The 24,974-nt window shown below is 51.3% G+C and overlaps 1 protein-coding gene across 1 annotated transcript in view; it reads right to left on the bottom strand.

Annotated features, from left to right (window-relative positions):
* Positions 1 to 24,974, bottom strand: part of ADARB2 (adenosine deaminase RNA specific B2 (inactive)) — a gene marked incomplete at both ends in the record, with an annotated part of 380,379 nt that overhangs the window by 9,340 nt on the left and 346,065 nt on the right. The window contains 3 exons of the mRNA XM_082617254.1: positions 3,937 to 4,105; positions 11,636 to 11,787; positions 13,535 to 13,703. Coding sequence (XP_082473380.1) covers positions 3,937 to 4,105; positions 11,636 to 11,787; positions 13,535 to 13,703 — 490 coding nt within the window. The remainder of the gene's footprint in view (positions 1 to 3,936; positions 4,106 to 11,635; positions 11,788 to 13,534; positions 13,704 to 24,974) is intronic.

The raw sequence follows: 24,974 nt of genomic DNA, 5'->3' as shown, positions 1-24,974 counted from the left end.
GATCCCACTGCTTCTGTTTACCCCATACCCTGGGCTCCGTAACCCCACTCTGGGGAGTATGTCCTAAGTCTGTACTCGGAGATTTGGAAAAACGCTTCGGCACAGAGATATTTCTGGAAACATGGTGCACGGAGCAACCACTTGTGAGCACCCAGGGATCCAGCAGCAGGGAGGTGCCGCCAGCCTTGCATGTGGATTCAATGCCCGTGACTTTGAAAGGAGACAGGATCATAGTGTTCAGTGATGGACTGTAAGCAAACTGCCCAAAGCAGCAAAATCCTGATGACAGGAAAAATCCTGTGTTTAGGAAAAAGGTTAAGGCGTTTATAGCCAAGGTGCCTGCTGTTTTCCGTGATGGCTGGGATATTGGTTGGTCGTCTTTTTTACTTTTCAAGTCTCCTAATGTTTCTTACTGTCTTTTATGGGTTTTTTTTTTTTTTTATTTATTTTTTTTTTCTATTCTTTTTGCGGTATGCGGGCCTCTCACTGTTGTGGCCTCTCCCGTTGCGGAGCACAGGCTCCGGATGCGCAGGCCCAGCGGCCGTGGCTCACGGGCCCAGCCGCTCCGCGGCATCTGGGATCCTCCCAGACCGGGGCACGAACCCGTATCCCCTGCATCGGCAGGCGGACTCTCAACCACTGCGCCACCAGGGAGGCCCTATGGGTTTTTTGTTTGTTTGTTTGTTTTTGTGATATGCGGGCCTCTCACTGTTGTGGCCTCTCCCATTGCAGAGCACAGGCTCCGGACGCACAGGCCCAGCGGCCATGGCTCACGGGCTCAGCTGCTCTGCGGCATGTGGGATCTTCCCGGACCGGGGCACGAACCCGTGTCCCCTGCATCGGCAGGCTGTCTCTCAACCACTGCGCCACCAGGGAAGCCCAGTCTTTTATGTTTTAATGGGGGGTGAGGGGAACTTCAGATGTGTGATGCCGCTCCCTGTGGGCTGTTTCCACCAGTCGGTGTGACTAGATGGTCCCATCACACTTTCCCTTTATCTGGAGGCATGAGAACGTGTAGCCTTAGGTGCATTTAGGATCTTGTGGCCACAGAGTCTCAGGTTTGGTTCTGTTTTGGATGGAAGCCATTCACCCAAGGGAGAGGTATCCACTATCCCTTGAGCATTGGAACCAGCTTTTATCTGCAAGATAGTATTTTGCTCCAGGGTTTTAACTAAAATTCCTTTTTGGCCAAAAATCTCACTTTCAAAAGACTTTCATGGCCCAAGAATTTTCCTGGGAATTCCAACGACTCTGTTCCAAAGAGAAGAAATTAGATTTCATTTTCTGCTATGTCAGCATAAAAATTATTTTTAAAGGGAAAAAATGTAGCTGGTGTATCCCCACTTCCGGCCTTGGGTGTTTTTTTCCATGGAAGGGGGAGAAAGCTCTCTCTGCGGCCGGGGTGTTCTGCCCACATCCAGTCTGTGGTGCTGGGCATCCTGGCTTTGGTGCTGGTCTGTCAGACTCTCCAACCTCCCGGTGACGCCCCAGGTGTGCTTCCACACGATGCTGAGCATGATGTACCCCCAGGAGCCTGGGGACCTGCATGCGCTTGCAGACTCTGTCGGCTGTGTGCCCGGTTTAGGGAGGGGGGCAGCCTGGGCCTGGTTCCCACGATCTTTGGAGTGAGTTTGATGATAATGACATTCATATAACGCAGCCCTTTTCCCTGGGAGGCCACCCTGACCACTGGACTTGTGGGAACGTTGCACAGAGCTTCCGTCCGTAGGGTCGACCCCTTCCACATGCTTGGGTCCTGGGCCAGGTCTGACCCAGCCGCTCAGCCTGTGTGAGTCCTGCCCACTGTCCAGCATGGTCGGGGGCCACCCTTCCACTGCCCCGTCCACGAAAGCCTCGCCCCGACTCCGCGTTTCTGAGCACGGCTGTCATCACGAAGGAAACCCCACGCCTGCCCCATCTCCGCTCCAGTCCAGCCTCGCTCGGTCCCCTGCAGAGCTGGACGTCTCTGCTCCCGCCTCCCGTTGGGCGATGGATGGGTGCCCACCTGCAGACACGGGACCCTAACCTGCGCACGCACCCCTCATGGTGGCACCAGTGATCCCCTGAGGGTCAGACCTTAGACGCAGAAGCAGATGGTGGGGGTGAATAGGATTCCAGTGCAGGACATGGGGTGCAGGGGGAGGGGAGGCCGAGGAGGGGGAGGGTATCACGGGGGTTGCAGGGAGAGAGGCAGAGATGGTGGGCTTGTTCAGGGAGGAAGGTAGGGCAGGTGAGACAGAGATACAGGGACAGAGGAGAGTGAGGAGAATGTTCAGGGAACACCTGAGGAAAGTCCTGGGAAGGTGGGCTGGGCTCCCAGGGGACTGAGTGGGGGGAGGGGACCTGGTGCCATGCCCCCCAGGCCCCTCCTGCCCCATTGTGTTCCCCACCGTCTGGGCACCACTCACCTGGCCACCAGATTTGGGGACTAGACAGGTGACTGGCAGGGCTACCCGTGAGCTGCATCAACTCCTGGATGAATTTGGGGCGGCTCCCCGCCTGCCCAGAACCACAGGCATCACAATGTCCCCAGCATGTCCCCCCTCAAAAGCAGTTAGAATCCTCCTCAGCCCAGGGACGTGACGTGGACTGTGCTTTCTAAGTAGACTTTGTTAAACAGAGCATCACTGGTGGGAATGAAACCAGGGGGCCTATGGGGCTCCTGGGCACGAAAGCCTTTCTGTCCCCCATTTCTTGTTTCTAGGGAACAGACTGCAGCCTCCATGACCTTCCCTGGGTGCCAAAGGGCAGGTTCGAACACTTGCTAATCAAGAGAGGAGCAGCCAAGAAACCACCTGAGGCGAGATTAAAGGGGCCAGAGAAGCCCATCAAGGTTAGGAAACCTGACCACCTAAGACCCTGCACATGGCCTAATCTCGTCAGCAACCCCCCTTGAAGGATTGTTATAACCCCCTCATCAAATCCTCCCGGGTGGGGACATGTAGTTTTTCGAGGCAGGAGCCTGCTGTGTCCCTCTTTGCCTGGCAAAGCAATAAAGCTATCCTTTTCTACTTCACCTAAAAGTCTGTCTCCGAGATTCGATTTGGCACCGGTGCAGAGATGCCGCGCTTTCAGCATCAGGACTGTTGACGTCCCACATCACCCGGGCTTTGTAGCGAGTTTACTTCTCTGTCAATTGACATTTAAGATCCTAGAGACAGTGAAACTTAACTTCTGTATCATTCATTCACTTCATTTTCTAGGGAGTCAGAATTAATTTAGAGACCCAACGCGATCCTGGGAGAGCAAGAGAATTTCCGTCAAGGTGAAAACTGCTGCTTCTCCCCACTTCATGAATAGATGAAAACATTACAAAGGAGGATACGTTTCCTTCTGAAAGATGAGCTAGTTGACGACTACAGGCACTTCTCTTTGATGCAGAAATCAGTGCTTTGCTGTACTGCAGTCAGGCCGGGGGCAGTCACTCCAGGGGAGTAAAAGGCCTTATTTCTCCTGTAGCCGTATGGTAATTTCCCTCGAGATTTCGGATCCCTGTTCTCCAGGGCTGAGGTTTTAACTGCCCTGTAGCCTAGGGAGCCTCACAGAGGCACCGAGTGCACCTGGGCCACGGCCCCTCCGCATGAAGGCTCGGGTCAGGGTTGGGGTCGGGGCTGGGGTCCCCGCTGCCCTGGCTCCCGAGTCCCTGGGTGCCTGCCTCTCCTCGGCCCCGCCTGCCTCTTTGATGGCTCTGTCCGGCTTTCCAGGGAGGCCGTGATGGTACAGAAGGCGCCTGGCCAGTGCACAACTGTGTGTGGGGCAGCGGGCGGCCACGTCCCGTGGTGGGTGTGGAGTTCAGGGCCGACAGGGCAGAGTCCGGGACCTCGGAGTGCACCTCAGCACCCGGCCAGGCCCCCCTCTGGGACCACCGTCCCTGTCCCTCCCCCCGCCAAACACACACCCGGGCGGCACTCGTGCAGAGGAGAGGGGGGCCTTTACCTGGCAATCTTGTCCGTGCAGGACATGGTGACCAGCTGCTCGCCCAGCAGGACGCCATCCCACGTCTGCACCGTGCCTGGGCCACGCACGGGCACTGTCCCCTCCCCGGACTCGATCTTCGTGCGCAGGTGCCCCCGGAACTTCCTGGCCAGGTGCTTGCTGCTGCTCACTAGGGGACGAGAGCTGCGTGAGACACGGGGGCTGGGGACACGGTGGGGGGGACACAGGGTGGTCACGGGGGGGCTCCGAGGGGAGGGGAAGAAGAGGGGAGCTCATTGGGAAGCAACTCCAGTGACCCCAGTGCCACCGCCCGCGTTCAGGATGAGGAAGCAGCTTTGGAGGTAAGTGCCGGGCGGGACGGACTTGTACAGACACGGGAGGAGCTGGGGCCCAGCAACCCCTCTGGTCCAGGCTCAGCCGGCGTCACAGCAAAGGGCTGGACAGTGACCATCGGAGGCTCTGCAGCCGTTTGGTCTCGGTCCGACCGCTGGACCTGCGGCCCAGCTCTCAGCACAGACGGGCCAGGGAAGGAGCTGCATTTACAGACACTGACTTTTGGGTTCCATGTCACCTTCGTGTGTCAGGAGATGTTCCTCTCACCCTTTCCAGCCATTAAAAAATGTAAAAACCATGCTTAGTTCTCAGGCGGCTGGTGGGATCCTGCCCAATTGCTGGACTGCAAACCTCGTCTAGATTTTAGTCCTGGCTCTATGGTTTCCTAGCTGCGTAGCCTTGGAAAAGCTACTTAAAACTACTGTGATACAGTTAGTTCGTCTGAAAATGGGGTAGTGGTGGTGCCTCCCTCCTAGGCTTAGGGACTAAATGAGATGGGACCTGGGACCCCAGAGCTGCTGCCGAGAGTCCCGGTGAGGGGGTGTCTGCTACACCCAAAGACCGGCCCATGGTAGGGGGGCCTTGATGCCCTGTTACTGCTCTCCTGCCTTTCCTTTCCAGAGTCACCTCCACTCCCATATACACCAGTTATTTGAAGAACTAGCTTGAACGAGAGGAAGATTAAATTTATTATTTTTTTCTTTTTTAAAAAAAGGTTCTGTACATTTAGTCAGGATTATAATGTATTATAGAAATGCTTAACTGCTTTGTGTACAAATTATATATGAACTTACCATAGTGATACCAACATTGACACACACGATGGTGGGATGAACACTAAATGCCTTCTTTAAAAGGTTTCTATGTAAGTTTTAGAATTTGTGAAAATGTGTTTCTCCTTCATTTATCTGCACTGGAGTGAGGGTAAATTATTAATATAAATTATTACCCAAATAATTAATAACATTTGGGTTTATATGAGCACCTTCTCTTACAGATCTTGAAGTAATTTCCAGTATATTTTCTCATGCTTTCTAAGAACTGAAGTTCCTTTACTATGTATTCATACTACCTAGGGGCCACCTCTTGGGAAGAAAGTTGCTGTACTCCTTGGAGAAAGTAAACTTTTGAGAGGTTTTAGATAGCTTATTGACCGTACTACTAACCAGGTCCTTGATGAGATCCAATTTGGACTGGCCTATGAGTCATCTATGGAAGGAAGAACCAAGCTGAGAGACTGAGCCTGGGGGAGGGAGGGGCACAGCCAAGGGATGCCCAGCCCTCCCCCTAGGTAGAGCCTGAATCTCTTCTTTGCATATTTAAATGGCACTAGGAATCGGATGACAATGCTGCTGCTGCTGCTGCTGATGATGGTGATGATGATAATGATGGTGATGATGGTGAGACAATGATGATGGTGATGATGATGGTGATGGTGATGATAATAATGGTGATGATGGTGAGACAATGATGATGGCAATGATGACAATGAGACGATGATGATGATGACAAAGATGATGATAGTGATGATAATAAATTGAACATAAAATATTTCACCTGACTCAAAAATACTTGAGCAAAACTTTGGTTTGACCTGACTTTTTACACCATCCAGGTGAGGTCTTTATCACATCAACTTCCTGTGGCAGGTGGCACTGAGGGAAAGGAGGGCCGGCGTAGCTAACAGTTTCCACAATTTACCACAATGTTAGGAACTAAAGTCTTCTGTGTGGGAATACTTTCTTAGGAAATACGGTACTTGCTGTCCCTCTCTTTCTGGTAATTATATTCAAGAGTATCCTCAGCATTCTCTCAATGCTTCAACTATTGTGTCATTTTCCAGACCTGGAAAGTCATCTATTACATTGTGAGGCTCTTCTGAATTCTTACCCAGTGCTTCTGTGCAACTAACTTTCCCTGAAGCAGATTTTGTAGCCTGTTAAGGCCATGACAACCTGGAGGCCTGGCTTGAGTAACAGCTGGTTTCTAGGAGTTCACCTAAAGTTTTCAGGTAGATGAATTTTTCCTGAAGAGCCAGGTGCATGAGATGCTCCTGATGAGTGTTTATTTTCGGAGGTGTTGAGTCTCGGCTGCCTCCTCCAGCTCCCCCACCAGTGTGATCAGTCCCAGTGGCTCTGAGCATTGCGATCTTGCAGAGCTCGTTTACCCTGGCTCTTTCTTGCCTAATTGCGAGAGGCAGGAGGGAGTTGAAGAGGCTACTTCAAGCAGAACGAAATGCCAATCCAACCAGAAACTGCGGGGAACTGATCTTAAATCATCTGCAGTGGATTTGTCGTGTGCCCTAGACAGTGGAAGTGTGGAGCATTAAGACCCTGACTGCGTGGATACATAAATGCTCCCAAACCCATAAGAATGTTCTCAGCTAATTCCGATACTCCATCTCATGAAACTCTTCAGTGTAGTGTTTGTTCATCTAAAACCCTTACTTTCGGACCCTGATGTCAGGATAAAGTGCGGCTGGTAATATGCTTAAGAAAATTGTTCAAGTGAATATTCTATTTTCAGGAGAGAATCAGATGGCGACTGAGGAAGTCCACCAAGGGAGCAAAGGTCTATCTAAAATGTGATGCATGGTTGCTGCAATGGTGCAGGGGAGAGAAAGAGCCAGAAATGGGAAAAAAGTATAGGAAAGAAGACAATATTTTTAAACCCCAAATAAACTTCAAAAGGTATATCCCAGAAGGTATACCCATGATGTGGTCTACTATTTATTTATTTTTTTTAATTTTTATTTATTTATTTTTTTGCTGTACGCAGGCCTCTCACTGTTGTGGCCTCTGCCGCTGCGGAGCACAGGCTCCGGACGTGCAGGCTCAGCGGCCATGGCTCACGGGCCTAGCCGCTCTGCGGCATGTGGGATCTTCCCGGACCGGGGCACGAACCCATGTCCCCTGCATCGGCAGGCGGACTCTCAACCACTGCGCCACCAGGGAAGCCCTACTATTTATTGTAATAATGACATCTACAATATTTGTCATGTGGTCACGTGGGTGTTCTTATCCTACCTGGTGAGGATGGTGACAGTGACTATGTGAGTTAGGAAGCCATTTAAATCCATCGACCTTACAATGCACGGATATTATCATGTGGTGCATGCTCTGTAGCTCAGTAGTCACATCAGAAGATGGGGCGTCAGGAAGTGTATTTTAGATTCCCTGACTTCCTATGGGATTTCGGAGCAATCTCTTGAGCTGCTGTCATGTACAAGGAATAGAACTGGCTCAGACGTACAGGCATTCAGTTCACACTTGTAAGATAGCTGTGTGATGTAATCATGTTATTTCTCATGGCTTCTTGTGGGAGATAGATCGGAGATTTGAACTAAGTTGTTAAACTCTTGTAAAATGGCACCAAGGACTGACTTTTCTAGGTTATTTAAAGAACCTGCCAAGCAAGAGGAATTTGCATTAGAGTGCTGGTGAGTTGGAAGGAGAACGGTCACCCAGCCACTGTGACCAGCCCAGGTCTTTTCATTAATCTCTTCATTTAGGTTCTGATCAGAACTGCCCCCGTGTCTGCGGGCCTTGCAGACGCTCCACCAGTGCCCCGTCTGCACGCAGGCCCGCCCTCCGGTGGGAGAGGATAGGAAACCAATGGGGCAGGAGACAGGTTAGGGGGTTTTGAACCCGGGGGCTCAGAACATGGCTGATCCTCAGAATCACTGGGGAAGTTTTCAAAGTACGGACCCTCAGACCCACTGCATCCCGAGGCACCAGAATGTTGGGAGAGTGGGCACAGGAACCTGAATTTGTAGAAACTTCCTGGCAGTGCTGTAGGTAAGTCGGGTTTGGAAACAACCAAATCTGTGCACACCTGCTCACAGGCAGCACGCCTCCCCAGACATCTTGGCCAACGGACACTGAGTCCATTTCTAAGGACTCTAGGAAGGGAGAACCTACGATCTGTCCAAGTGAATGTTTTTGACGGAAAAAAACCCCAGGGACTTTAGAATTTCTGGAGCCACAGGCATCCCCGGGGGTGGGACTGTGTATTGTCCCTTAGCTGCAGAGCCCCTGAACTGGGCCTCAGGGGTCTGTGGCTCCTGCAACTCATGGAACCTTTAGGGCTGTGGCGACAGCTGAAGCCAGAGTCCCTGGTGGACAGCGGGGGGCTCTGCCACAGGTGGGTCAGACTTGGTTCTCTGCTGGGGTTCACTCTGCCTTCCTTCCTTCTTAAAGGACAGGGGGCCACCTGGGCAGGTCTGTTGAGAACTTCCCTTAGACCTAATCACTGAACAGGTGTGTCCATGGTCCCGTACGTCAGGCATCTGTTGTGCGTGTGTGCCGTGTGCTTGTGCTCGTGTGTGTACTTGTGTGTGAGAGAGGGAGGGGTGACCCCTGGCACTATGGCTGTGGGTTGTGCAGAAAGATGTACAACGGCTCCTGCAGACCAAGCAAGGGGTGACAATCAAACCAGCCAAAGTGACCAGGACTGGCAGGGGACATGCTGGCCGGTGGAGGGGTGGCTCCCGGAGCAGCTGTGGGTGAGAAGCTGGAGGCCTCGTGTCCAGGGCCAGAGCTTCTCCCGGGTGTGACTCCTCCGGGGAGAGGATTGAGCATGTCATGCTCTGCATCTGTGGATGCGAGGACATTGCCGTGACCTTCAGGGTTGGGTGCCCTGGGCCTGTTCAGGAGCGTGGACCCTGAGGCCGTGGGGCAGTGAGGCTGGGCTTCTGCAGGGGTGGCTTGCAGGAAGTGGGAACGCCCATCCCTGCTAAACGCCCCTCGGGCAGGCCCTGCCTCCAGGGGGCCTGTCACTGTCACCTCTGCCCCGGAGGGGACCCCTAAGGATCCCCATCACCCACACCCACTCCTCCGAGGTCCAGCGAAGGAGGCACCCTTAGAGTGAGGCACCAGCAGGGTCACCCCGTCCCCGCAGTAGCCAATTCTCTCTAAAACAAAACAATTCCGGGGCGTTTGTGCCTCGGCAAATGGAGAAGTCTGAGCCACCTGTAAAGGTCCTCCACGTGGGGGACGGCAGGCATTCGGGGTTTCTTGCCCTGGCCGACGAGTAAGGAAGGTGATGCAGGACACTTGCTGGCCGTCTGAGGGACAGACCCGCCAGGTGCCCGCTTGGGGCCCCTGTGGGAACCCTGGGGAGAAACACCAGCCAAAATAACCTAGGAGCAGCTTCTCATTTCTGCAGGCACATCTGCAGCAAAAATGTGAGGAAAACGCTTTGTTTTGTCCCTTCTACCTGCACCTGCCACTTCTTAAGACACCACGAAGTAAAAGATTTCTGTGCCTGGAGGAGAACCCCAGGGTGCACTGAGAACATATCTGCTTGTTTTTCTAAACCACCGGCTTTGCAAGTTGGAATTAAGGCTGGGGAGGCTGATGACCTGGAACCGTCCCTGGCAGAGAGCACAGTCTCGGGGGGGCGGGGTGGGATGGGCTCCCCGACTCCGGCCGGTAGGAAGCTGGTGAGTCAGGGCCTCCCCAAAGTTCTGCAAGACTTTTCCTCCTGGAACTGGAGGGCTCCTGGCTGGGTCTCCATGATGCCAGGTCTTCTGAGAGAAAATGGAAGGATAATTCCAAGTAGCTAATAGACCATTATTTCACAATTTCATGTGGGGAATTGGTACCATGTAGATCCAGCCTGACGAGCGCCTCCGAGAAAATGAATTCTCATGTTTTCTCCTCTCTCTCTCTCTCTGAGGCTGCGCGGTCAGAAGGAACACTCTGCACAACCCCAGGGGCCTTTGGAGGGACCAAGCCCACTGCTCGCGTTGCCAGTCCCCCAGCCTGCTCTCCTCCTGGGGCAGCTCCCTGGAAGTTCCCTGACATTGATTAAGTTCCCTTTCGTGACTCTCTGTTTGACTTGATTCTCCCACTGACTTTCCATAGGTGGGTGTTATGGTCTGAATGTGTGTGTCCCCAGATTCTGTATGTTGACACCTAACCCCCAAGGTGATGGTGTCAGGAGGTGGGTCCTCTAGGAGGTGATGAGGTCATGAGGGTGGAGCCCCCATGATGGGATCAGTGCCCTTATAAAGAGATCCACACAGCTCCCTGCCCCTCCCTCCAGGTGAGGACACAGAGAGAAGACGCCGTCTGTGAAAAAGGAAACGGGTTCTCACCAGACACCGAATCTACCAGCACCTTGATCTTGGACTCCCAGCCCCCAGAACTGTGAGGAATCCATGTCTGCTGTTTATAAGCCACCCAGCCTGTGCTGTTCAGGAGGGCAGCCCGTGCTAAGACAGCAATGGAAATGTTACCGGTACCCTATTACAGGGGACTCTGTCCAACCGTTCCCCAGAGGGGAAAGCGATGGGCTTGGAGGAACACTGGTAAAAGCAGAAGGCATTTTTTTGGACCCGCATACAATCTGAGTATTAGAGAAATCGGTTAAATTCATGCAGGGTTTTAAAGAGAGCTATTTTCCTGCACGTCCTTATCTTAGGCGGAGGCATTCACCACAAGCCAGGATGCAGCCAGCACTCAGAAAGTGCTCATTGCTCCTTCCCTTGGTAATCAGAACACAGTGGACTTTCTGGGGGGGTCAGGGCCCAAACACGCCTTCAATAACTGCGTTGTCTCTTTCTGCTGTAGGTTCCCTCTGAGTACAACGAGCCATGGGTGCCTCAGCATCTTAAGCAGGGGCTGACCCCTCATCACACACAGATACTCCATGTCCCCGCCCTCATCACATTTGCCTCATGCTGCTTCTGGAGGGGTTCACGTGTGTCTGCATGTGTCTGCGTGTGTGTGCATGTGTGTGTGTGGTGTGTCTACGAGCATGTGTAACGCACACACGTAGTGTCAGTAACAGACTTTCCTAATGGCACCTGGGGAGACACTGACCCCACGAGACCTGCACAGAGGAGGCTGCGGTATCCTCCCCCCAGGACCATGGTGTCACCTCTTGGGTGGACGCGACTACGTCTGTGGTCACCTGCTCTCCTAAAATACCCGAGAGGGCAGGTCCCGCCCAGGGCTTTCACACCCTTTGTGGGAGAGGCCAGGTGCCCAGGGAGATGTCTTTACCCTCCCCCATGTGCAGACAGAGGCAGACGTAGCCCTGGGGTCAGCTCCACCTCTACGTGGCCCACCTCTGTGCTACTTCAGCCTGTTCTGTGATTTACTCCTGACCTGCTGCAGCGATGGGGCCCCAGCAATTAGAGAGCCTCTGTCCTGTCTCTAGGTACGCTGTCCCCAGAGATGTGGGCCCTTGGACCGAGGTTTTAGAGGATGCCATTCCGATGCTGCAGATGCGCTCGCCTGCCCCTCAGGGCCACGCCACCCAGGCAAGCAGGCAGTGTCTGAGCGGACAGCGGGACCCGCCAACCAGGGAGGAGAGTCTCGGGCTCTTCGAACACAAAGGCAGAAAGCTGGGCGCTTACGGTCCGTGGTGAGCTCGTAGGGCGAGTGGAGCCGCGCGTCTCCGCAGGGGGATGTGCTCACATAGAGGTGGAACAGGACATCCTCCCTCAGCCGGTAGCCGCCCTCCTGCAGCCGCACGAAGATGGAGCGCTCGCTGTCCTCGCGCCGCTTGCTGGGGACAGAGAGGGGCCCCGTCAGCTACGGGAGGCCGACCAGGGCGCCCGATCCATTTCCTGCATGAAACCTTCTGGACCAGCCGCGGAGCAGCTCGGTGAGAGCCACCGGCCCGCAGAGGCTGCATCCTCGGCCTCCCCGCCGCCCACGGTCAAGCCCATCCTTCACAAGCCCAGCGTCCTCGGTACACATGACCCCGAATGTGTCTGTAACACGGCCGTCCTGTGGGTCACGATGCTCCCTGTGTGCCCGCAGGACGCTGCGCTCTACACAGCCGCCGTGGGCAGATGGTTCTCTGTTAGACGGAGAACAGGGATAGAAAGGCAGGGCTCGCCCGCAGCCCAGTGAGGAATCTGGCGTGGGGACCCCTCTTCTGCCTCGGCCGTGCCCCGGCGCTGTCCTCCCCACATGACACCCCCCGTGCCCCCCTTCTCAGTGGCGGTGCGGAGCACCCCCGGCACAGAGCGGGCCTAGCTGTGGCCCCTCCCAGACCCGTTCTCACCAGTCACGGGCAGCTCCTTCCCGCCGGTCTTGCTGTTTTTACAGGTTCTGCCCCATTGGTGATGGATTCTGAGAGCACGCAGGCAGCAGAGCAGACATTTTCTCCCCGGGAACCCTTGAGGCATCCCACCAGCCTTTCTGCTTCCCTGACTGGGCTCCTTCTGCTGCCAGGCCCCCCAGGCCCTCCCCAAAACCTCGGAGCAAACGCCTGGCCCTGGCTTTCTGTAGCCGTTGCTGGTCTCCGTCCCCTAACCCCGACCCCCTGAGGGCAGGGGCTTGGGTGCCCCCGGCCTGCAGCTTGGTGCCAGCACACAGCCAGCCCTAAACGTCAGCCTGGGGCCACGGTGACACATCCAGAGTTAAGGGTGTTTGGAAACATTTCTGACCTGGCAGTTGGATATTCAGGAGAGAAACCCTTCCCACATTTGGAGAGATTTCCAACTCCCTTCCCCACATTCAACCCTGGCCGCACCATCTGCCAGCCTGGAACCAAGGAGAAACTGCAAATCAGGGGCTCAGACAGAAATTATCTGAGTGTGTGAAGGCATCACTTTCCTGAGTCTACTCAGCACCTCTGGACCCGCCTTCCCTTTGTGTGGCCCTGGCACAGGCCACGGGCAGGCGGGAGTCGCCGCCTGAAGCCCCCAGGCCCCTGTTGCTAGTGGGTTTGAGGAACGCTGCTCAGGAGGGTGTGGAAGGACAGCAGTTCTGGCAGAGACACATGTTGTGCCTACAGCCACCCGTGATTCTGCTACTGCTCAGGGGGTCGTAGAGGGAGATGCCCCCCAGGGGACAGCCTGCTGCTTCCTGATGGCCGCCCAACAGCACTAGGCATCCCACATCTGGGCACGTTGCTCAGGGTCTTCATTATGGACCCCCCCCCACTTAAGATGCAAACATGCAGGGAGGAGGAGAAGGCCAGAAACGGGGAGACGGAGCCCATCACTGGCCACCTCCGTCGTGGTGCCTGGGGACCAGGTGCAGGAAAGGTTCCCACTGCGGGGTGGGTGCAGGGAGAGCCCGCCCCACACAGGAGGACAGGGCTCAGAGCTGCTGGCTGGGCTCGTCTGGGCAGTTGAGCCTGGAGGCCCCAGGACGAGGCCTGGGGAGGGAAACAGACTCGGCCTGGAGTCTGGGAGGGGCTGGTGTGCTTTCGGGGCATGGCCGTTGGCACGTTCAGGGTCGGCCGGGATAGAGGGACACCAGGCGCGGGGGCTTCATGGCTGCCCGGGATCCCCGCTCACCTCAGGTGCAGCTCCAGCTGTGTATACAGGAAGTGGACCAGCGCCCTCCTGGCCACGATCTCCGCATGGCAGTCGTTGACCACCAGCCCCTGGTCATTGATGTACTCGCCGCTGATGCACTTGGTCCCCGAGGCCAGGACGACGACCTGGGCTTGCCTGACGTCCAGACCTGGTGGACAGAGGAGGCGTCAGAGCCCTGCGGCCGCTGCCTTCTCCGTGGGGCAGTGGGTCTGCTCTCCACCTCACCCGGCACCGCCCCCCCGTCCCCCTGCATCCAAGCCTCAAGTTCACCTGTAAATAGCCAGCCAGTGGGGCAAAAGTTACTGGGGTGGGGGTGCGTGTGCACACCTGGCTCAGTTGTGAGGCCAGAGTCACACCCAGAACTCCGTTCACTCCCCAATCCCAGCCCAGTGGGGTCCCGAGTGTGTGAACCCCGATTCCTGGCCTGAAGGACCTGAGGGCCGTGTCTCCACACGTGTGTGACCCAGACAGGGCGGGACGCAGGTCTGTGGTTGAGGAAGATTCGTTCCTTAATTGGAAGATTCTCTGACGGGAGGGCCTTGTGCTCAGGACGGAAGGATGTCTGTGAGGACAGATTGCAGGCCAGTCCCCGCCCGCCCGCCTATGCCTCTGAGGCAAACTCAGGACCGTCGGCCACCTTCCCTGCGTGGAGACAGCGTCCCTCAGAGCCCCGGATTCCTGCACGAAGGGACACTTGCTTCTCTGCTCCGCTCACCTCTGCGGCTTTGCCCTGAAGCTGGGGCATGTCTCTGCGTCTGGACTCAAGGCCCAGCCCTGGAGCAGCAGGAGGTCTGGGCACCAGGCAGTCTGGGCCCTGAGGCTCCTGTGAAAGTGCAGCCTGGGCTGAGGGCCACTCTTGACACCCCCAAGAGGCCAGCACGGACAGCAGGATGCCGGGGCCAGCACGTCCCTCTCTGGAACCGCCTCTCACAGGAGGTGTGGGGGTCCTGGTGGGGCGGCCCCTCCCTGGGCCCCGCACCGAGCAGGAGCCGCCTGGGACCCCGGCCTCACTTCTGGGGCTGCATTTCAGGGGCTCTCAAAACAGGCTCACACCTGAGAACAGCGGCAGCAGCAGGGAGAGGGTGCTGAGCTTTCTGATTTGATGGCCCAGCCTCTCCGTTTTCCCTAAAGAGCAGCAGAGCAGATGGGAGGTAGGTAGCGGCAATACAGCCTCCCTTCCATCCAGCAATTTCCGTCCTGAGATCCTTATGACCCCATGGGGGGCATAGGAGGGGCCATGCCCCCTTGTCCCCCTCTGGTCCCTTCGAGGGCTGCGCACAGCTGCTTCCTAGCAAAGCTCACGGGTTCGTGGTGAGAACGAAGCAACTGGCCTTCTGTTTGGTGTGGCTGTTGTATCTCTGCACGTTGTGTGAAAGTGATGTATGTAAAACTGATTTACTACCGCAATGTTGGCAAGTGAAATAATATGAGTGACCCAATACTGACCCACCAGGAGGGGACGGCTTATAGCGGAGTGCGTTCATCTGTATACTGGGCCCCTGTAGAGAAGTCCTCTGGAGGAATAGGAAGATTTCTAAGGGATATCGTTATGTGAAAAAAGCAAGGTGTGGAGCAGTGCGTGTACACCCCACGTTGTGCTGTGAAGCGCAGGGGTGTGGGTCAGGGCTGGGATCCACCCGCCCGCCACCAGCTGCTGCTAAGTCAGCCGCTTACTGTCTCGAGGACATGGAAGACACGCGATCCCTGGACCGGAGACAAAGGGCATTGTGACTCGCAGCACCGCCGGCAGCAAGAGCCTTGTGCCTGCTTAGGTGCCCTTGCCCATCTCAGGTGGTGTGTGCACGGGGCTTGCGGGTGCTGCCCGTGCTTGGGGGTCCCTGAACTTGGGGACGGCACCTCTCCGTCATCAGTGGTTAGCAAGTCCCAAAGGAAAACTGTACGTCACCCCTTGAGACTGCTCCCTGCAAACACAGCTGAAGAAACGTTCCAGGGAGAGTGACTGCCCCTCTCTGGCTGGCCTCCTGCACTGCCCTCCTCAGCCCGAGGACTGGTGCGCTCATGCCCCAAAGGACTCACCCCACCCTCTCTCCCCGACCAGGGAAACTGCCTCCCAGGACGTGCGAAGGTGACTGGGCCGGCTTGCTCTCCAGCTGGCCCACACCTGATGCGTGGAACTCCCACGCCATGCATGCACTCTCACCTCCAACTCTGGGAAATCTCTGGGAATGCACTCTTAGTTGTTTAGCCGGGACTAAGCAATTCTTAGCCTCTTCCAACTCTGAATAGATTTTCACAATACTACATCTGACTATGGAGGAAATGATTACCAAATTTCTAAGAATAAAACTGAAGGTAAAATATGCCAACCAGTGTCAAAGAAACAAATACCCAAACTATAGAAACTAGAGACAGAAAGGAACGGCATTCACCCTGCGTGCAGACCGCCCGACGGTGTGCTGTGTGATTGGTCCCGACGCCCTGTTTTCTGGGCCATGTCCAGTGAGTGTAATGACTCAAGCATTAGCGTTTCCACCACCCACTGGGGGAAGCCAGGCTCTTCCACGATCTGGGCTCGGCGTCAGGAGACCCTCCTCCACGGTCCGCTCGATGTTCCTGCACCGTTTCTTTCTCACCCAGGTTCCCAGCCCCCCTGGGGTTTGCACCCTGAGTATTTGCAGAGAATTTCCTGCAGTTTCACATCTAGTCATTATTTGGTCCAAGTCTGTATTTAATTCTCAGTCTTTTCCTGCGATTCAATATTCTACTCTTCTCAGCTTTCTATTCTCCAAATTTCCTCAAGTCAGTTTGAAAGCAAGTGGATTTAAAAATGCCGGCTGACTTCCGGGTAAGATGGCGGAAGAGTAAGACGCGGAGATCACCGTCCTCCCCACGGATACACCAGAAATACAGCTACACGTGGAACAACTCCTACAGAACACCTACTGAACGCTGGCAGAAGACCCCAGACCTCCCAAAAGGCAAGAAACTCCCCACATACCTGGGTAGGGCAAAGCGGAGAGATTCCCGCACAGAGGATCGGTGCCGAGCGGCACTCACCAGCCCGAGAGGCTTGTCTGCTCGCCCCGGCGGCTCTGGAAGCTGAGGCTCGGGCTTCGGTCAGAGCGCAGGGAGAGGACTGGGGCTGGCGGCGAGAACTCAGCCGGAAGGGGGCTAATGAGCCACAGCTAGCTGGCAGGGAGTCCGGGAAAACTCTGGAGCTGCCGAAGAGGCAAGAGACTTTTTCTTCCCTCTTGGTTTCCTGGTGCGCGAGGAGAGGGGATTAAGAGCGCTGCTTAAAGGGGCTCCACAGACGGGCGCGAGTCACGACTGAAAGCGCGGAGCCCAGTGACGGGCGTGGGACGCTGGGGCTGCTGCTGCCGCCGCCAAGAAGCCTGTGTGCGAGCGCAGGTCACTGTCCACACCGCCCTTCCGGGAGCCTGTGCAGCCCGCCACTGCCGGGGTCCCGGGATCCAGGGGCGGCTTCCCTGGGAGAACGCACGGGCGCGCCTCGGGCTGGTGCAACGTCACGCCGACCTCTGCCGCTGCAGGCTCGCCCCGCACTCCGTGCCCCTCCCTCCCGCCCGGCCTGAGTGAGCTAGAGTCCCCGAAGAGGCTGCTCCTTTAACCCTGTCCTGTCTGAGCGAAGAACAGACGCCCTCCGGCGACCTACACGCAGAGGCGGGGCCAAATCCAAAGCTGAGACCCAGGAGCTGTGAGAACAAAGAAGAGAAAGGGAAACCTCTCCCAGCAGCCTCAGAAGCAGCGGATTAAAGCTCCACAATCAACTTGATGTACCCTGCATCTGTGGAATACATGAATAGACAACAAATCATCCCAAATTGAGGAGCCAGGAGTCAGTGCTGTGCCTCTGAGGTGGGAGAGCCAACTTCAGGACACTGGTCCACAAGAGACCTCCCAGCTCCACATAATATCAAACGGCGAAAATCTTCCAGAGATCTCCATCTCAACACCAGCACCCAGCTTCACTCAACGACCAGCAAGCTACAGTGCTGGACACCCTATGCCAAACAACTAGCAAGACAGGAACACAATGCAACCCATTAGCAGAGAGGTGGCCTAAAATCATAAAAAGTCCGCAGACACCCCAAAACACACCACCAGACGTGGACCTGCCCACCAGAAAGACAAGATCCAGCCTCACCCACCAGAACACAGGCACTAGTCCCCTCCACCAGGAAGCCTACACAACCCACTAAACCAACCTTAGCCACTGGGGACAGACACCAAAAACAACGGGAACTACGAACCTGCAGCCTGCAAAAAGGAGACCTCAAACACAGTAACAAAAGCAAAATGAGAAGACAGAAAAACACACAGCAGGAGAAGGAGCAAGATAAAAACCCACCAGACCTAACAAATGAAGAGGTAATAGGCAGTCTACCTGAAAAAGAATTCAGAATAATGATGGTAAAGATGATCCAAGATTCTATTTCCCAGATCCAAAATCTTGGAAATAGAATAGACAAAATGCAAGAAACAGTTAACAAGGACCTAGAAGAACTAAAGATGAATCAAGCATCGATTAAAAACACAATACATGAAATAAAAAATACTCTAGATGGGATCAATAGCAGAATAACTGAGGCAGAAGAACGGATAAGTGAGGTGGAAGATAAAATAGTGGAAATAACTGCTGCAGAGCAAAATAAAGAAAAAAGAATGAAAAGAACAGAGGACAGTCTCAGAGACCTCTGGGACAACATTAAACGCACCAACATTCGAATTATAGGGGTTCCAGAAGAAGAAGAGGAAAAGAAAGGGACTGAGAAAATATTTGAAGAGATTATAGTTGAAAACTAACCTAATATGGGAAAGGAAATAGTTAATCAAGTCCAGGAGGCACAGAGAGTCCCATACAGAATAAATCCAAGGAGAAATACGCCAAGACACATATTAATCAAACTGTCAAAAATTAAACACAAAGAAATCCTATTAAAAGCAGCAAGGCAAAAACAACAAATAACACACAAGGGAATCCCCATCAGGATAACAGCTGATCTCTCAGCAGAAACTCTACAAGCCAGAAGGGAGTGGCAGGACACAATTAAAGTGATGAAGGAGAAAAACCTGCAACCAAGATTATTCTACCCAGCAAGGATCTCATTCAGATTTGATGGAGAAATTAAAACGTTTACAGACAAGCAAAAGCTGAGAGAGTTCAGCACCACCAAACCAGCTTTACAACAAATGCTAAAGGAACTTCTCTAGGCAAGAAACACAACAGAAGGAAAAGACCTACAATAACGAACCCAAAACAATTAAGAAAATGGGAATAGGCACATACATATCGATAATTACCTTAAATGTAAATGGACTAAATGCTCCCACCAAAAGACACAGATTGGCTGAATGGATACAAAAACAAGACCCATATATATGCTGTCTACAAGAGACCCACTTCAGACCTAGAGACACATACAGACTGAAAGTAAGGGGATGGAAAAAGATATTCCATGCAAATGGAAACCAAAAGAAAGCTGGAGTAGCAATTCTCATATCAGACAAAATAGACTTTAAAATAAAGACTACTAGAAGAGACAAAGAAGGACACTACCTAATGATCAAGGGATCGATCCAAGAAGAAGATATAACAATTGTAAATATTTATGCACCAAACATAGGAGCACCTCAATACATAAGGCAAATACTAACAGCCATAAAAGGAGAAATCGACAGTAACACAATCATAGTAGGGGACTTTAACACCCCACTTTCACCAATGGACAGATCATCCAAAATGAAAATAAATAAGGAAACACAAGCTTTAAATGATACATTAAACAAGATGGACTTAATTGATATTTATAGGACATTCCATCCAAAAACAACAGAAAACACATTTTTCTCAAGTGCTCATGGAACATTCTCCAGGATAGATCATATCTTAGGTCACAAATCAAGCCTTGGTAAATTTAAGAAAATTGAAATTGTATCAAGTATCTTTTCCGACCACAATGCTATGAGACTAGATATCAATTACAGGAAAAGAGCTGTAAAAAATACAAACATATGGAGGCTAAACAATACACTACTTAATAACAAAGTGATCACTGAAGAAATCAAAGGGGAAATTAAAAAATACCTAGAAACAAATGACAATGGAGACACGACGACCCAAAACCTATGGGATGCAGCAAAAGCAGTTCTAAGAGGGAAGTTTATAGCAATACAATCCCACCTTAAGAAACAGGAAACATCTCGAATAAACAACCTAACCTTGCACCTAAAGCAATTAGAGAAAGAAGAACAAAAACATCCCAAAGTTAGCAGAAGGAAAGAAATCATAAAGATCAGATCAGAAATAAATGAAAAAGAAATGAAGGAAACGATAGCAAAGATCAATAAAACTAAAAGCTGGTTCTTTGAGAAGATAAACAAAATTGATAAACCATTAGCCAGACTCATCAAGAAAAAAAGGGAGAAGACTCAAATCAATAGAATTAGAAATGAAAAAGGAGAAGTAACAACTGACACTGCAGAAATACAAAAGATCATGAGAGATTACTATAAGCAACTCTATGCCAATAAAATGGACAACCTGGAAGAAATGGACAAATTCTTAGAAATGCACAACCTGCCAAGACTGAATCAGGAAGAAATAGAAAATATGAACAGACCAATCACAAGCACTGAAATTGAAACTGTGATAAAAAATCTTCCAACAAACAAAAGCCCAGGACCAGATGGCTTCACAGGTGAATTCTATCAAACATTTAGAGAAGAGCTAACACCTATCCTTCTCAAACTCTTCCAAAATATAGCAGAGGGAGGAACACTCCCAAACTCATTCTACGAGGCCACCATCACCTTGATACCAAAACCAGACAAGGATGTCACAAAGAAAGAAAACTACAGGCCAATATCACTGATGAACATAGATGCAAAAATCCTCAACAAAATACTAGCAAACAGAATCCAACAGCACATTAAAAGGATCATACACCATGATCAAGTGGGGTTTATTCCAGGAATGCAAGGATTCTTCAATATACACAAATCAATCAACGTGATACACCATATTAACAAATTGAAGGAGAAAAACCATATGATCATCTCAATAGATGCAGAGAAAGCTTTCGACAAAATTCAACACCCATTTATGATAAAAACCCTGCAGAAAGTAGGCATAGAGGGAACTTTCCTCAACATAATAAAGGCCATATATGACAAACCCACAGCCAGCATCGTCCTCAATGGTGAAAAACTGAAACCTTTTCCACTAAGATCAGGAACAAGACAAGGTTGCCTACTCTCACCACTCTTATTCAACATAGTTTTGGAAGTTTTAGCCACAGCAATCAGAGAAGAAAAGGAAATAAAAGGAATCCAAATCGGAAAAGAAGTAAAGCTGTCACTGTTTGCAAATGACATGATACTATACATAGAGAATCCTAAAGATGCTACCAGAAAACTACTAGAGCTAATCAATGAATTTGGTAAAGTTGCAGGATACAAAATTAATGCACAGAAATCTCTGGCATTCCTATATACTAATGATGAAAAATCTGAAAGTTAAATCAAGGAAACACTCCCATTTACCATTGCAACCAAAAGAATAAAATATCTAGGAATAAACCTACCTAAGGAGACAAAAGACCTGTATGCAGAAAATTATAAGACACTGATGAAAGAAATTAAAGATGATACAAATAGATGGAGAGATGTACCATGTTCTTGGATTGGAAGAATCAACATTGTGAAAATGACTCTACTACCCAAAGCAATCTACAGATTCAATGCAATCCCTATCAAACTACCACTGGCATTTTTCACAGAACTAGAGCAAAAAATTTCACAATTTGTATGGAAACACAAAAGACCCCGAATAGCCAAAGCAATCTTGAGAACGAAAAATGGAGCTGGAGGAATCAGGCTCTCTGACTTCAGACTATACTACAAAGCTACAGTAATCAAGACAGTATGGTACTGGCACAAAAACAGAAAGATAGATCAATGGAACAGGATAGAAAGCCCAGAGATAAACCCACGCACATATGGTCACCTTATCTTTCATAAAGGAGGCAGGAATGTACAGTGGAGAAAGGACAGCCTCTTCAATAAGTGGTGCTGGGAAAACTGGATAGGGACATGTAAAAGTATGAGATTAGATCACTCCCTAACACCATACACAAAAATAAGCTCAAAATGGATTAAAGACCTAAATGTAAGGCCAGACACTATCAAACTCTTAGAGGAAAACATAGGCAGAACACTCTATGACATAAATCACAGCAAGATCCTTTTTGACCCACCTCCTAGAGAAATGGAAATAAAGACAAAAATAAACACATGGGACCTAATGAAACTGAAAAGCTTTTGCACAGCAAAGGAAACCATAAACAAGACCAAAAGACAACCCTCAGAATGGGAGAAAATATTTGTAAATGAAGCAACTGACAAAGGATTAATCTCCAAAATTTATAAGCAGCTCATGCAGCTCAATAACAAAAAAACAAACAACCCAATCCAAAAATGGGCAGAAGACCTAAATAGACATTTCTCCACAGAAGATATACAGACTGCCAACAAACACATGAAAGGATGCTCAACATCTTTGCTCATTAGAGAAATGCAAATCAAAACTACAATGAGATATCATCTCACACCAGTCAGAATGGCCATCATCAAAAAATCTAGAAACAATAAATGCTGGAGAGGGTGTGGAAAAAAAGGAACACTCTTGCACTGCTGGTGGGAACGTGAATTGGTACAGCCACTATGGAGAACGGTATGGAGGTTCCTTAAAAAACTACAAATAGAGCTACCATATGACCCAGCAATCCCACTACTGGGCATATACCCTGAGAAAACCATAATTCAAAAAGAGACATGTACCAAAATGTTCATAGCAGCCCTATTTACAATAGCCCGGAGATGAAAACAACCTAAGTGTCCATCATCAGATGAATGGGTAAAGAAGATGTGGCACATATATACAATGGAATATTACTCAGCCATAAAAAGAAATGAAATTGAGCTATTTGTAATGAGGTGGATGGACCTAGAGTCTGTCATACAGAGTGAAGTAAGTCAGAAAGAGAAAGACAAATACTGTATGCTGACACATATATATGGAATTTAAGAAAAAAAATGTCATGAAGAACATAGGGGTAAGACAGGAATAAAGACACAGACCTACTAGAGAATGGACTTGAGGATATGGGGAGGGGGAAGGGTAAGCTGTGACAAAGTGAAAGAGCGGCATGGACATATATACACTACCAAATGTAAGGTAGATAGCTAGTGGGAAGCAGCCACATAGCACAGGGAGATCAGCTCGGTGCTTTGTGACCGCCTGGAGGGGTGGGATAGGGAGGGTGGGAGGGAGACGCAAAAGGGAGGGGATATGGGAACATATGTATATGTATAACTGATTAAATTTGTTATAAAGCAAAAAATAAAAAAAAATAAAAAATAAAAAAAATAAAAAAATGAGCAGAAGACCTAAATAGACATTTCTCCAAAGAAGACACACAGATGGCCAAGAGGCACATGAAAAGCTGTTGAACATCACTAATTATTAGAGAAATGCAAATCAAATCTACAATGAGGTATCACCTCAAAAAAAAAAAAATGCTGGCTTAGGGCTTCCCTGGTGGCACAGTGGTTGAGAGTCCACCTGCCAATGCAGGGGACACGGGTTCGTGCCCTGGTCTGGGAAGATCCCACATGCCGCGGAGAGGCTGGGCCTGTGAGCCATGGCCACTGGGCCTGCGCGTCCGGAGCCTGTGCTCAGCAACGGGAGAGGCCACAACAGTGAGAGGCCCGCGTACCGAAAAAAAAAAAAAAGCCGTCTTAGACATGTCTGGTCTGTGACGGATGTGCTAGGACTGAGACTGACAGGAAAGATTTTCACTTTTGATTGGGGGTGGGGGACTTTCTCCCCCTGGGATCTTGATTTATGGCATCTCCACAAATCGGAAGACAACAGTGTCCCAGGGCTTTCAGTCTCTAACCATTGCAAATGCACCAATTTTAGGAGGACAGTTAGTTATGCGTAAGGATTTGTGCATTGCCCTGTGGATGAGGAGCTCAGAGGGAACCCCATGCAGGCCCTAGGGCGTCGGCTCTCCCCACGTGCCCTACTGCCAGCCTCCTGATGCGGTCTAGTCTTTTCTTAACTGAGGGACGTGGGCTACTTCTGGCTCCAATGGCTGCTGACCATCTGGTTGGTTAGTGAAAACTCTTTCGCTCACGGCGACGACGCAGGTAGGAGCCCCTGTGAGATGGACACCCCCTCGCCTCCCCTCTCCCGACCCTTTCATCCGCGGGAGCCGCCTTCCTGCTCCACTTCTGCCCCGAGGTCCCTGACCTGGGACTGACCCAGCTCCACCTGCCTTGGCCCTAGGGACCGTTCTCTTTCCCAGGCTCCTGCTGGCGGGGTGTCCAGAGCCCTAACCCCTGGGGATCGCCAAGCCCAGCAGAGCAGGACACAGGACTGTTGAGAGGTGCTCTGAGCGGACCCGCAGGGAGGGGCCGTGGTGCTGGAGGCCAAGCCATCGGCAAGAAGCCAGGACCCTGCTTTCCCCCGTTAAACCACGAGGCCTGGGTTTCCTTACAGTGACAGCCCCCCACTTGGGAGGACACCAAGTGCTCCTCCGGGATTTACGTCCCAGCAAGGCCACCTGAGCAGGTGGATGAGTCTTGAAAATGTAAATATAGGCTAACTGAGTGAGAAAGGAGTATAAACCAGGATCCTAAGTGCACGTATCTGAAAATCAAAAGCACTTCAAAGGTACAGCCTTTACCCAGCTTCACATTTGCTCATTAATTAGTTCCGACCCTTCAGAATATTGTCGTACCTGCAGCCATGTGGGGTGGGGGGTTATCCGAGCTGATTAAATTCTCGGCTAACGGACAGGACTGCGCCCAGCAACTTTGCTGATGCTTCTTCCTTCCTCCCTCCCTCCCTCCCTCCCTCTCTCCTCTTTCACAAGCAGGCGTGACCAGCACGTACAACCTGACGCTCATGATTAGGGAGAATGTGGATTATTTTGTTGAATAAGACGACACGGTTTAAACACCCCAAAACAATCCCTGGCACAAAGACAAATAGTACATATTAGGGTCTTCTTTTTATTCTTTCACTAACAAACTTAGTGTTATGTTTCCACTGGGGGAAAAAAAAAGATTATAGTTTAAGAGATTGGAAAAAAAATGGGGTTAGTTTTATAGCCTCAAGATAAAATAGTGTTGGTTTTTTTTCCCCGTGAAAACGTTTGGGCAATTAAATGCTGGGTTATGTCTTGATGATCATACCAAAGCAGAGCGCTTGAGCAGCTTTGATGGGGGGATCTGATCTCAAAATAATGCAGCGCAAACTCTGTCGTCCTCTTTTCTTTATGTATTTCCTCACACGCACCTCCTTCCTGGGAAGGAGGAACTAAGGCATTCCGTGGGGGAGTGGCCCAGGGTCAGGGCTCTGACTCATCAGCAC

This window comes from Mesoplodon mirus (assembly GCF_964341445.2).
Source record: "Mesoplodon mirus genome assembly, chromosome: 4".
NCBI lineage: Eukaryota > Metazoa > Chordata > Mammalia > Artiodactyla > Ziphiidae > Mesoplodon > Mesoplodon mirus.
Note: the sequence above shows the minus strand (reverse complement) of the source record. Positions and strands in the feature narration are given on the sequence as shown.